Raw genomic sequence first — 13,675 nt, forward strand, 5'->3', positions numbered from 1 at the left:
ATGATGTTCCTGGGCAGGCTTCCCTGTCTTGGACTCCCTCACTGTCTCAGCAATGAAGTAGAGAAGTAGAGAGTAGTTAGCCTGTGCCAGCAAGAGATGTGGGGAGAACACGTGCTCCTGCTTCTCTCTGCTTGTGCCTCCTGCCCCCGTCGCCCAGCTCCCCATCCTGCCCTTCCTTCTTGGTCATAATGGCAAACTGCTGTAGCCAGGTCTTTTCTGGACACACTGGTCTGAAAAGATGTTCTCACTACCACTCTCCTTCCTATTCCACCCATCCCCAGTTGATTCCAGCCTTTGACTGCCCTGTAAGTAGCAGGACCCCCCCCACCTACACGCACAAGCACTTCCACTCCAGATAGTTACACTGTCATTGCCAATTCTATCATGACATAGTGAGTCTGCATGAAGGCATCCATATAAGTTATCCTGAGGCAATAATTTTCACCAACAAGAAGACATTTGTTTTACCCAAAACGAGTTTCTTTTCTTCTTTTCCGTAGGAGGATTAGTGCCAAGGCAACAGCTGTAACAAGTGCAGTAAGAATTCCTAGAACCACCGGGACCCAGGATGTGCCATAGCGGACCTGTCTCTGTCCTCCTGGGTAGAAAAGAAAACCTCTGTGAGAAAGCAAAATGAATTTAAAACATGCCTCCTTAAAACAGACAACAGTTGAAGACTGCCCACTTGGCTTCTACTAAAGTTTTCAGTAAGTGCTGTTTGATTTGCCAGGCCTTTAATTGAGTCTAGGCTGCCAGCATTTTCTTGGGGGAGGGATTAATGGGGTTTTACCATATTGAGTATGAATTTGGAAGTGTAGGCCAAAAGGGAAAAGTGGACAAATAAAGGGGGCTCTGTGAAATAAAAGGCAAGCTTGAATGCTTCGCAAGCTAACTTAGCAAGGCCATTGTTCTGTGTGCAGCTTTCTTTTATTGCACTGCATTAAGTACGAACTTTTTCTCCTATAATCTTGTATCTCAGGATTGAACCTGGGACTTCCATATGCTAACTCATACAGCCAGAAATGGAGGTACTTCAGTTCTGGCTATATGGCTATGCATGGCATGGATTGGCTGATCCCCTAGGAAATTATAATGGCCCTTTGAATACCAGTCCAGAGAGGCAACATCAGGCAACGGACTTGGCTTTTCTTCTGACCGTGGGTATCAATTAATGCCTTCCTACCAATGGCACAATATAGTTCTCCACTGCTCTTCTTGATGGGAGAGTGTGGACTAAGGTCAGTGACATCATGGCCAGGGTGACCTGGGCATCAGCATGTGCCAACAGCTACATCCCATGCATGCCTAATAGGGGGTGGACTCAGAGATCATAGGTGCAACTGGGATGTAGCAGTGAGGGGGCTGCCAGGGATGCTGTGGAAGCAGCTGTCAGCATCACTCTGTTATCTCTTGTTTTGACTGGTATCATTTCATTTTTGCTGCATGGTGGGCAAAGGGTTGTAATGGCATTAGGCTGGCATAATCAGGCTGTCTGAGACCTGCTCTGCAAACAGTATGAGACTACATTGCTAATTGACCTCAGCTGCTTCTCAGACAGAAGAAAATCTGATTGTTTAATGGTAAAGCTGTTTCTAGTAAAAGTGGAGAGGCTTACTATGACACATGCCCAAAGAAATAAATGAAAGGCATCTCATAGTTACACCACATTGGATTGCATCAAGTGATGAGAACAAAGCAATTACACATCTCTTGTTCTGTCACAGTGCGATTCCAGCAGATGCTTCTTTTGGCTACATGGTCTATAATGGAACCCCCTGATAGCTAGAACTTGGCTGTCAAAAAAATCTCTATCCTTCTAAATTTGATTATTCCAAATTATTTATTTATTTACATTTATATACCACCCTCCCCGAAGGCTCAATAATTTCAATTTTTGAATATCCAGGTATGGGGGGAGGCCTCTGGGGGGAGAGTTCTCTCCAGGTATGGGGGGGGGAGGGTATCTAGATAAAAGAGACTGTCTATAACATACCCAGCAGAATACTACTGTGAACACTTTTCAAGATGGATGGTTTCCTTCTGCTTTTTCTTTCTTCATGCATAAAACTGCCTACTTGTATTATTTATTTACTTCATTCATATCTTGCCATTATCTCTAGTGGGATCTCAAAGCTGCTTACATTGTGATCCCTTCCTTCATTTTATCTTTACAACTCTGTGAGGTAAGCTAGGCTGAGACTGTGTGACTGGCCCAAAGTTACAAAGCTCCATGGCAGAGTGAACATTCAAACCCAGGTCTCCCAGACTCTAGTCTAACACTCTAACCACTACACCACCCTGACTTCAGTGAAACTACTGAACTTGCTGGTAATCATAGCAGTAACTGTACCAGAGTTACTAGAAATCTACATATTTATTCTTGTTGTTGTTGTTAGCTGCCAAGTCATGTCCGACCCATTGTGACCCCACGAAAATAATCCTCTAGGCCTGTGGTCCCCAACCTTTTTATCACCAGGGACCGGTCAACGCTTGACAATTTTACTGAGGCCCGGGGGTGGGGGGGTGGTAGTCTTTTGCCAAGGGACGTCGCGCCGCCACCACCTGAGCCCCTGCCCCACTTGCTTTGTGACTGATGGTCTTTAATAGTCCTTGTTGGAAATACCCTAGAGAGCGGCTGCCAATCTGAGTAGACAATATTGACTTTGAGAGACCAGTGCTCTGCTAAGGCAGCTTCACGTGATCAAGCAACCTGGCAGCAGAAACCACCTGTGTGCAGTTCCCCCACGGAGCACTCAACTGCATATTAAAATGTGGTGGTGTCAGCATATTCACTGGCCACAAATCTAGAGGGAAAGATTTAGAGGAATTTTCCGAACTGCATATAAATGATGTGTTTTGCTTGTACCTGCCAACACTGATTTAAAACACTGGAAGCCCTACATTCCACAAGAGCGAAGAATCATAAAACAAAGTGGCTTCCAGTGGAGTTCTGAATCATGTTCATGGTCTTGGTATTTACCTTTGAGGCATACATGGTCAGGGCTCTGTGTACCTACGGGACTGGCTCCCCCAGTATGTTCCCCAGAAAACATTCCAATCAGCAAAGACAAATCTGCTGGTGATCCCTGATCCCAAGAAACCTGACTGGCCTCGACCAGAACCGGGGCTTTCTCAGCCCTGGATCCTGCCTGGTAGAATGAGCTATCAGTGGAGATCTGAGCTGATGCAGTTATTATTCAATCATAGTCAACAACATGGACCAAGCAAATCAAGGCCTTGATTCAGATAGAAACACTTCCAAGGGGGATGAAAAACACAGCCAATGACCTAGCAATCAGAACACATCTACAAGTGGTGTTAAAACCACAGTTGGCATGAAATAAATGTTAGGCAGCAGCAGCAGCAAAGAAAACAGTAGGAACATTTTGGATTTGCTCTAAATGGGCCGGATACAACAGGATATATGGAAAGCCCACAAATATTCTTCTTACATGCCAAGGATGTTCAAGTGAAACTTGAAAGCAATTCTCCCAAATAAAACCATTTAAACCATTTTTATGATATTCTTCACCCACATCCATGCACTGAGAAATGCTAACAAGCTGCCCTAGATAATTCACATGCAGAGGGAGCACAGAAAAGTGCCTATTCAGTACCCAGTTAGTTATTTATGAAAAGTAAGCAACTTTTCTTTCCGCCAAGCTCAGGACTGCAACTAACTTTGATTATTTTTACAGATCTATCATTTTAGGTTGTCAGCATTCTCTAATGCAGGTTTGCTTTCAAGCATTTATAGGCTTGGATGCATACTAGGTGTGGCTTATGTTTGAACTCAGCAAGCCTCAGGACAAAGGAAAGGTTGCTTTTGCCTATTTAAAAAATAATGCAAAGCTATTTGTTTAAATTAAGTTAAACCATTCATTCTTAGCGTTTCCCCTTGTCAGAACATGCAGTGTTCAAGATATATTCAAGGTACGATCAGAAACGGCTGCAGCATCTCAGCATGTGTATAACTTGTATACATGGGGGGGGGGTGCTCATATAAAATGGATTGTTGCACACTGCAGTCAAGTCACAGGATTCATATACGTAGACCTGACAGTTCTTAGCTCAGTTCTTTTGGAGGCCTGAAAGAAGAAACGGCTCCTTCAAATGAGGAAACAACTGGGCCCACCAGATGACTTTCACTGCACTTCACCATGTAAGGAAGGCAAGATTTGCCATATGAATCTATCTAAATGTGGGCAGCCCAAGTGAAAGTGGCTCTCCAGCAAGGAAGATTTTTGCCTGTATATATTATAATAATCTTTTCACTTATGGAACGCCACTGGGTGGACCCTGGAATGAGACAGAGAGAAAAAGTCATCCGCCGTTTCTCATCACACCTGAATTCAGAATCACCCAATGAACTTGATGGGTAGCTGACTCAGGACAGATAAAAGGAAGCATGTTCCCCACACAAAGCATAATTAAATAATTCACAGAAGGTACATGGCAGATAAAATTAACTTGTAGAATTCACTGTCACAAGGTACAGGGATAACCACTTGCTGGAGTGGCTTTACAAAGCCAAATTAATGGATGATAGGTCTTTCAACAGCTCTTTCTCATGACAGCTAAAAGATGCCAGATTGTCTGCCTGATCCTCAGTTGTTGGAAGACTAGAGAAGGAGGCTGTAGCTTTCATTCTCTGTTTCAGAGGCTCCAAAGGCATCTGACTGGCCATTGTGAGAAGCAGGATGTTGTGGCTCGATTCAGCAGAGCTTTCCTCATGTTCTTAGGGGACTTCAGATTTTATAGGTTCCAGATAAAAATAACAATTAATTGCTTGATTCAGACTACTGACTTTGCCTCCAGTTGTTACACAGTTTTGAGAGAAGGGACTGGTGCTGGGGAAGTATTGGGGGATACAAGTGAGGAGGAACTGGGATGCTGCAAATCATTTGGGGTAGACAACTCTCTTCTCTCCTTGACTATTTTACTCTGGAATGGTGTATGAGCATAGACAGTGGCATATATATAATGACAGTAACTAAATGGCTTATTGTGACTTATCTACAACTAGATTCTTTATGTTAACATTTTGTGTACAGTGTCACTTTCAACAAAGCCTTTCAAGTGCAGAAAACAAAAAATTATGACCATCCTCTAGTGTTGTACCTAGCATAACATGCCCAGAAATTATTTTTGCCTAGTTGCAAAGAAATGTGCAATGGCAAAGAGGTTGTGTATTGCAGTTCATTTTTGCCTGACAGGTCCAGTTCTAAGCTACACCCCTTGAATAGATCGTTTCCACAGCTGAGGAGTTCTTGCTTTTGGTCCTGCTAGATTATTTGACCTTGTTTGCCTTCAGTCTCCTTCAGTGAACACATGCAACAAAGGCAGCTGTGTGCACTGGGAAGTGCAGGGCCAGAAACATACCAGCAGCTGTCACTATTCCTCAGCTCATGAGAGCCGGCGTGGTGTAGTGGTTAATACGGTAAATGAACTGGATGCCTGTTGGCTGCCTTTGGAGGTGACGTTTGATGGCTTCAGGCAGCTCTCTTTACCTGAAGTGGACAAGCTGCTGGGGTCGGTTAGGGCAACCACTTGCCCCCTTGATCCCTGCCCGTCTTGGCTCCTCAAAGGGGGTGGCCAGCAGTTAGGAGGCCAGCTCAGGGACATCATCAACATCTCCCTATCTACTGGGGAGTTCCCTGAGCAGCTAAAGGAAGCAGTGGTTCGACCTCTCCTAAGGAAACCATCGCTGGACCCACGGGACCTGGCCAACTACCGCCTGGTGTTGCATTTAGCGTTCCTGGATAAGGCCGTTATAAGGGCAGCGGCGGACCAACTCCTAGTGTTCTTGGAAGAAACTTTGGTGCTCAATCCATATCAGTCTAGCTTTCATCCTGGCCACAGGGTGGAGATGGTGCTCATTGCCTTGTTGGACAATATCCTTTGCCAGCTGGATCGAGGTGGGTCAGCTGTGCTACTTCTATTAGATCTGTTGGCCACATTTGACATGACGGGGATGAGGATATGGGGCACAGCATTAAGCTGGATATGCTCCTTTCTCCTTAACCGGACCCAGAGGATGGCAGTGGGGGATGTGTTCTCACGGCCCTACAGACTCCTTTGTAGGGTCCCGCAGGGTGCAATCCACTCCCCTACGCTATTTAACATATTTATGCGCCCTCTGGCCCAGCTGGTACAGGGTGTCAATATGCAGATGACACCCAGCTCTATCTCCTTGTGGGTGACTTCCTGGACTCCCCCCCGGAACCATTTGCCAGATGTTTGAAAGCAGTGACTGAGTGGCTTGAGCAGAGTTGCCTGAAATTCAACCCCTCCAAGATGGAGGTCCTGTGGCTAGAAGGTAGGGTGTGACCATTGATGCCTCCCTAACTATGGAGGCACATGCCAAAAAAGTAGCTGGCCAAGCGTTTTACCATTTCGACCAAGCCTGGCTGCTAGCGCCCTATCTGTCCCCCAAACACCTGGCCATGCTGATCCATGTGACAGTCACCTCCAAAATAGATTTCTGTAACTCGCTCTAATTGGGCCTGTCCTTGTCTCTGACCTGGAAATTCCAATTGGTACAGAACACAGCTGCTAGGGTCCTCACTGGAACACCATGGAGGACCCATATCCAGCCAGTGAGGCAGCTGCATTGGTTGCTAGTTGTTGTCCAGATCCAGTTCAAGGTTTTGATCTTTAGGGCCTTACACGGGTTGGACCCCGCATACCTGAGGGACCGCCTATTGCCCTATGCCCCCTGCAGGGCTTTATGCTCTGTGGGTGAGAATGTATTGGCCATTCCTGGCCCTAGAGAGGCACGCTTGGCCTTGACCAGGGGCAGGTCCTTTTCAGTCCTGGCCCCGACCTGGTGGAATGAGCTCCTGGGTGAGCAGTGGGCCCTGCGGGATCTTTTTGCTTTCCGCCGGGCTTGCAAAACAGAACTCTTCTACCTGGTCTATGGTTGAGGCCAGGTTAGTGCAGGAAGAGCAATTGGGAGTCCCCCTGTTTCCAACAACAAATACCATTCTGACTTGTCTCTCCTCTCTTCTCCCTCTCGTAAATGAGTGGGGGGGGGGGTTTGAGGGTTCCGCCATTTTTGCTTTGCTGTTTTGATTGCTGTTGTTATGGATGTTTGATAGTCCATTTTAATGGAGGGTTTTAATGGGTTTTAACAGGTTTTTAGTTGGACTTTTGTAAACTGCCATGAGCCTCTGGGAGTGGCGGTAAACAAACACACACACACACACATAAGAGCAGCAGCCTCTAATCTGGAGAACCAGGTTTGATTCCCCACTCCTCCTTCACATACAGCTAGATGAGTGACCATAGGCCAGTCATAGTTCTCTCAGAGCTCTCTCAGCCTTGCCTACCTCACAGGATGCCTGTTGTGGGAAAAGGAAGGGTAGGTAATTGTGAGCCACTCTTGAGACTCCTTCAGGTAGTAAAAAGCAGGATCCAAAAAACCAGCTCTTCTTCATATGCCGTCCCGACAGGGAAAGAAGCATTTTCCTTGTGCAAAAACAAAGTTAAGCCTCGCTGAATTTGAAACCTACCTATTAAATCTTGAGCTGTAACCAGTAAGGGCTCACTCCAAGGTCCACAACCAGCCACGTTGAGCATGCACACCCTTATGATAAGGTCTTTTAGGGGATTCCACATAGTAAGGTTAGCTCTTGTTTCCTGCACTACCATCTCCCCCTGAAACCAGAAAACCAAAAGTTGTAATCAGCACTCAAATTATACAGGTTTGGTCTCAGTACTCCTGTCTACTATGTTGGATTCTTCATTTTCCTACATTTTCCAACAATTTGCTCTACAAACATCTTGACTGCTCCTGGTCTTTAGAGTGTAGATGGATGATGAGGAATTATTCTGCCTCACTACAAACTCTTAAAGTTCAAGTCCAGTGGCACATTTAAGACCAATCAAATTTTATTTAAGGTATAAGCTTTCGTGTACATGTACATTTTGTTAATACATTGAAATAGTAATTACCAGTCTATACCAGGTAGAGTGTTAGCAGCAACTTAGCATATAGGAATAACAGAATAATAAAGGTGTTTAGTCTATGCAAGAACCAAACCAGAGTTACAAGCTTAGTTTATAAGGTCACCATTTTTGGAGGTTTAATTCCAGGAGGAAATAAATATACCCATCTCAGAATTGGAAGTTGATGGGCAGATTATCCTTCTTAACTGTGGAATGCTGGAAGTAATTAACTGGGACCCTCCTGTTACACTCCATCTATCTCATGTAAGAAGAAAATTACATTTTCTTCTACAGGAGCATTTCCCTCCTCCTGCAACAACCCCCCCTCCCTTCACATGCACACATCACCAAGAAAATATCGGTCACATCTGGGAATATTCTGATACTTCCTTTGTGTTCTCACTATGTTTCCTTGTCTATCTTCTCTCAGTCCACATGACAAAAACATTTCAGGCTGTGTTTTCTCTCTGGACTGCATTTTTATTGTTGAGTTTCTTGCCTATGCACTCCTCAATTTTGCGTTCCAATGAGCAATACCAATACTAAGGCTACAGTAGATTTCAAGGCACAATGGTGCCCCAACATGACATGAAGCAAGCCCATGCAAAGCAGAAGGAACATATATACTTCTGAGGCAACTCTTTTTCAACCCCCAAGATCAGACTGGAATTGACTGTACCAATAAACTTTACCTATCAGAATGGCTGTTGATTTTGAGTAGCTAATCCAGGCTTATCTGCACTTGTGCAAGACAGGTCTGAGGAAATGATTAATTAGAACCATGTTCCTGAGGTGCCTCCCAACTCTGTGTCATCTGGATTTTGGGGGAAATATTATTCATTTATTGATGAACATTTGGAACAGGATCTCGACCCAGAAGAAATTGCTGCATATATGTCACTTCCTTCCATTTTGACATAAAACCACTCATGATTATTGTGCATGGCTTTTTCAAAATATAAACAGAGGATTTCTGTTTCCAGAGCTGTTCGACTAGAACCTTTTCATAGCTTTCTCATCCCAAATGAGTTTTCATTTTTATATCTCAAGTTATTTGAGAGACAGCCCAGGATATTGCTCAGCAGTTCAAAGACAACAATGAACAACCTCTGATAAACAGAATTCGATGATTCTCTTTGATTCACAGCATATCCATTCTCAGCTTTTTCCAAAAGATCTTCTGGCCAAGTTATGCTGATTGATACTGCTTGCAATTATGAGACTAAATTTTAGTCTCTCTCCTTCATGGACTTGAGTCTCTCACTTTTTGTGACATGTGTGAATGCTATTAGCCCAGGAGAAAATTCAAAAGTTGTTCTATCCAATATAATGTTTATATTCACATTGTAGATGGATTTAAACACAAATCGATACTATATAAAAACTTCCTTTGGTGTAAACCTTTTGCCAAGAAGGGTGTTTTCACACATCACATGCATTAAACTGATTTGTATCATGTGTGAAAACACCCCTCTTGGCCAAAGTCTTAACAACAAAGGAAGTTCTTGTATAGTGCACAAATTTAACTTGTGAGAGTCACTTCTACAAAATGAGGTGCTAGCCAGCAGTTTTTGTTTGTTTGAAGGACTAGTAAAATTTGTGAAGAACAGGGCCGTTATCCATTATTAGCCTATTCACTAACCAGAAACTCTTGAGGCTTCTGAGTATTGGAAGCTTAGGACAAACAATGGGTTAGCTGTCACCATCATTACTCCATTTGCCTAGTTAGTAACACTGAGTTGGCCACTGCTGGTCTAGAAAGACATTTCTGAACTACCAAGGCAATTTTTATGTTCCTGCATTACCTGAGTTATGTTATCTTGAATCCATTCCACCTTGTATCCGATGGTATCATCTCCAAGCATTTCTGAAGTTACTGTTTCCCATTCCAATATCAGGCAAGAATCTCTCTGGATAACATGTACATTTTGTGGAGTATTATTTGGAGCTGTACAGAGAGAAAAGTCACAATCTATATTGTATTCTAAAAAGAAAGAGGAGAGATAGCAAGTGAAAGAATCCCCAGCAGCAACTCCCAGATGTAAAGGGGTTGGAAACATCCAGGCCCTATGACAGGGAAGGCTAAGCTATGGCGCTCCAGATATCCATGGACTACAGTTACCATGCATGGTAATTATAGTCCATGGACATCAGGAGAGCCACACTTCGGCCAGCCCCACTCTATGAGGCCTCATCCGTCTCAGTCTGACTCCATGGGGATTTGATATTCTAATTCCTTCTGTAAATTCTACAGAGAATTCTTCAAGATCTCAGAAAGTCCAAGGGCCTTTTTTCTTTGTGAAACTGTGAAAATGGCAGCCCCACCTGATTACTAGGAATGACCACCTTCATGTGAGTTATTTGCAAACTGCAACCCAGAGTCTGAAATAAAGGAAACAGAGTGGCCCATGGATTGAATCATCCACATGGTTACATGTCTCTTGCACTGTTTCCTTTTATTTGGGGTCTAGGGAAACCATTCAATGGTTTTGGGCTCCAGAAATGTACAATTACAAGTGGGGAACCTGTAAGACTCACAAGGATAATCCCATCCTCTCTCCCTTTTACAGCTAAGCCCAGGTCCCTTCCAATCCTGCCCCCACTCCCCATGTCATGTTTTTAGGTTTTCAGATTTTTCCATAAACCCAGAGGATTCTCCAAATTTGCAACAACTATTTGGTTTATGTTAGTGTGGTCCCTTGTCTGCAAACTTGAGTATCTTCAAATTAGGCCAAGCTTGACTATTGGAATATAAAATACTAGATATTAAGCCCGCTGTGGCCAAAATACAGCGGGCCCTAGGATGATGGGTGGGTGAAGGGATGGGGCAAAGGAAGGAGGAAAAGGAGAAAGAGAGACAGAAAGACAGAAAGGGAGGAAGATAGAGACAGAAGAAGAGGGAGAGAAACAGGTAGGCAGAAAGAGGCAGATGGAAGAGAGGGAGGAAGGGAGGGACAAAGGGAATGCTGGGAAGAAGGGAAGGACAAAGGGAATGTTGGGAGGAAGGGAGGAACAGAGGAAGGTAGGTGGCCTTGGGACTTTCTGCTGGGGCCAGGGGCAGGCTCGGCTGCCCCAGGGCCCGGCAGAAGGCTCGGGAAGGCGGCGGCAGGCTTTGAGGCCTACTGCCGGGCCGAGGAGCAGTCTCGGCTGCTCCAGGGCCTGGCAGAAGGTTCCGGACGCGGGCGGCAGGCTTTGAGGCCTACTGCCGGGCTGAGGAGCAGTCTCGGCTGCCCCAGGGCCCGGCAGAAGGCTCGGGACAGCGGGAGTGGGCTTTGTGGCCTTCTGGCGGGGCCAAGGGCAGGCGAGCCTGCCTCAGGGCCCAGCAGAAGGCTCCGTGGGCGAGGGGAAGCCGGCCGGAGGACTTATAGCTGGGGATGGCTTCTTCTTCTGAGCGGTGACTCTCCGGCCGGGCCAGGCAAGGCTGGGCCAACCAGCCAATGGGGAGCCGCGCTTTGCGCGGCTCCCCATTGGCTGCTTGGTCCCCGAGTAACACTCGGAGGGCCCAATCAGGAGCCACTTCGCGGCTCCTGATTGGACCCTCCGAGTTTTTATCACGGACAGGGCCCGCCCTAACTCCTCCCCACAAGCCCTTACTCCTTTATTCCTCCCGCTCCTGCAGAGCGGGGGGGAGGTTTAAAGATGGGGAAATCTTCAGGAGTTTCTATGCAATTGTCTGCTATGTTCTTACCTAGACCCAAGGTCTGAAAATAGACCCAGTTTGTAAAAGACGAGCTCCCTATTTCGTTGGTACATTGGACCCGGGCACTATAATTGGTGGAGTGCTTTAATCCTGGAAAACCACAAGTAAATGATGGGACACGAACCACTTCTATGGAAACTTCTTCTTGTTGTTGTGGCTCAGCTACCTGGTGCAAAAACAATTTTTTAATCAACACACAAGTCAGATGCAATTTCATTAAATTAACATAAAATACATTATGCATGTGCTTGTCTTCAGTACATTGCTATACAGTGACTAATTCTTCAGATAGTTGGAGGTTACATAGTAATAAACTGTAAAAGTCAATAATATCTTCTCAAGAAAGAAACACTGGCATGGGCTATTGAGAGAATGTATTGCTTATTTGATAGAATGTAAACCGAGAAGTGGAAAAGGGAAATAGCGTGAGTACTCCTTTTTTACTCACTGTTATCTTTGCACAAGAAGATTTTCACATGTTTTCAAAGCACTTTGAAAAGCACTTTGAAAACAAAACCTGTGTACAAAGATGAATACGGGGTTCAGTGTTTACATCACAGGCCTTTGCAACCTTCAACAAAAATCAGAGCACAGAGTGGGGTAAAGCATGCAGATGAAACTTGGCTCTGCTGATGTCCAAAATGTTGACATCCTCAGGTAAAGCTTTCTGTAAAACAGTGTTGCACTTACCTGTAACTGTTGGTCATCAAGATGTCTTCTGTGCAGGCACACATTGGGAGTGTGCTTGCTCAGGCTACCCATTGGAGGCTCTCTTACAGCTATTCTAATATCTTTCTAATAGTCCAAAGGGAGTCCCTCCCCTGCTGAGTTCCCTAGAGGCTGTTTTCTCACCTAACTGCTTGCAGAAGCTCCCCCCTTTCCCTCTGTCCTCCTGAAGTGTCGCATGTGTCATGACTGTAACCGCTTCCTGTGAACTCAACGTGGAGTAGGAGGGAGGGAATGTGTGCTTGCACTGAAGACACCACAATAAAAAACAGTTACAGGTAAGTGCAACACTGTTTTCATCTTCAGTCTTCTCTGTAGCCCCACACTGGGAGAATATAGAGCACCTTACTTCATAAATGGGGTGAGTTTCAGTTGAATAAGGAGCACAGTATGGCTCTGCCAAATGATGAATCCCTCCTTATGTTCGCATCCATAGAACAGTGCTTGACAAAGGTGTCTGATGACAACCACAATGCTTCCCTGCAGATATTTTCCAAGGGAGTGCCTCTGTGGAATGTCACTGGCATTGCCTATGCCCGTGTAAAGTACACCCAAAACTCCAGAGGACACAGTAGACTGGCCTGTTCATAACCCAACCAAACAGCCAAAACTATCCATCATGAAACAGTCTGTGCCAGATGTCAGTACAGAGAGCCATGGAGCATAGCCATGCATGTCTTCTCAGCTTGAGTGCTGATGCCATAGCCATGGAGGAGGAGTCAGTAGAGTATCTGCCTGTATTAATGTGTTGTTTGGAATTTGCAATGCTTTTGCTTGTAGAAGTTTAGCCAACGGCTACTTGTCCTCTGGCAGAAACACTATATAAGCAGCCATCTTTTCCAAGTGGAACAAGTGGTATCCTCTCATGATTGCACTATAGTAGGCAATGTGCAGGTTGAGAGCAGCGGAACAGTAAACTGTATGACTAAGTGCATCAGTTTTTGTCTCTCTTTATCAGGTAGTAAAGAATACATGCCTGTATGCTGTTTTGCCTGGATCTCTTCAGCTATGAGGGATGAAGCCAGAGGGTGGCAAAATAAATAGCAATGATCTTCTTGTTGGACCCCGTATAAATTCTCCACTATTTCAGATGAGGCAGCCATGCTACCTGATTTGTTTCAAAGGACCTTAGAAATGTCAGCAATACCTTCCAGGCTGGGAAGGCTGTTATAGTAGGTGACTCAGCATACAATTTGCCTAAAATCTTGTCTCAATTTTGAGTTCCTGGCGGTCACTTCAATCTCCAATGATTTGGCTGTTTGGATCATTTGCTCTACGTATAGTTTAAGGCCTTTGTTA

At 45.0% G+C, this 13,675-nt stretch overlaps 1 protein-coding gene across 4 annotated transcripts in view; it reads right to left on the minus strand.

Moving 5' to 3' along the window:
- TYRO3 (TYRO3 protein tyrosine kinase) overlaps positions 1–13,675 on the minus strand; it is an 88,129-nt gene that overhangs the window by 25,096 nt on the left and 49,358 nt on the right. For all 4 annotated transcript variants that reach the window (XM_077322809.1, XM_077322811.1, XM_077322812.1 and 1 more), the window contains exons 7-10: positions 11,639–11,816; positions 9,756–9,898; positions 7,515–7,659; positions 469–598 (exon numbers count right to left, since the gene is read on the minus strand). In XM_077322809.1, the coding sequence (XP_077178924.1) occupies positions 469–598; positions 7,515–7,659; positions 9,756–9,898; positions 11,639–11,816 (596 nt within the window). The remainder of the gene's footprint in view (positions 1–468; positions 599–7,514; positions 7,660–9,755; positions 9,899–11,638; positions 11,817–13,675) is intronic.

This window comes from Paroedura picta, chromosome 2 (genome assembly GCF_049243985.1).
Source record: "Paroedura picta isolate Pp20150507F chromosome 2, Ppicta_v3.0, whole genome shotgun sequence".
Classification (NCBI taxonomy): Eukaryota; Metazoa; Chordata; class Lepidosauria; order Squamata; family Gekkonidae; genus Paroedura; species Paroedura picta.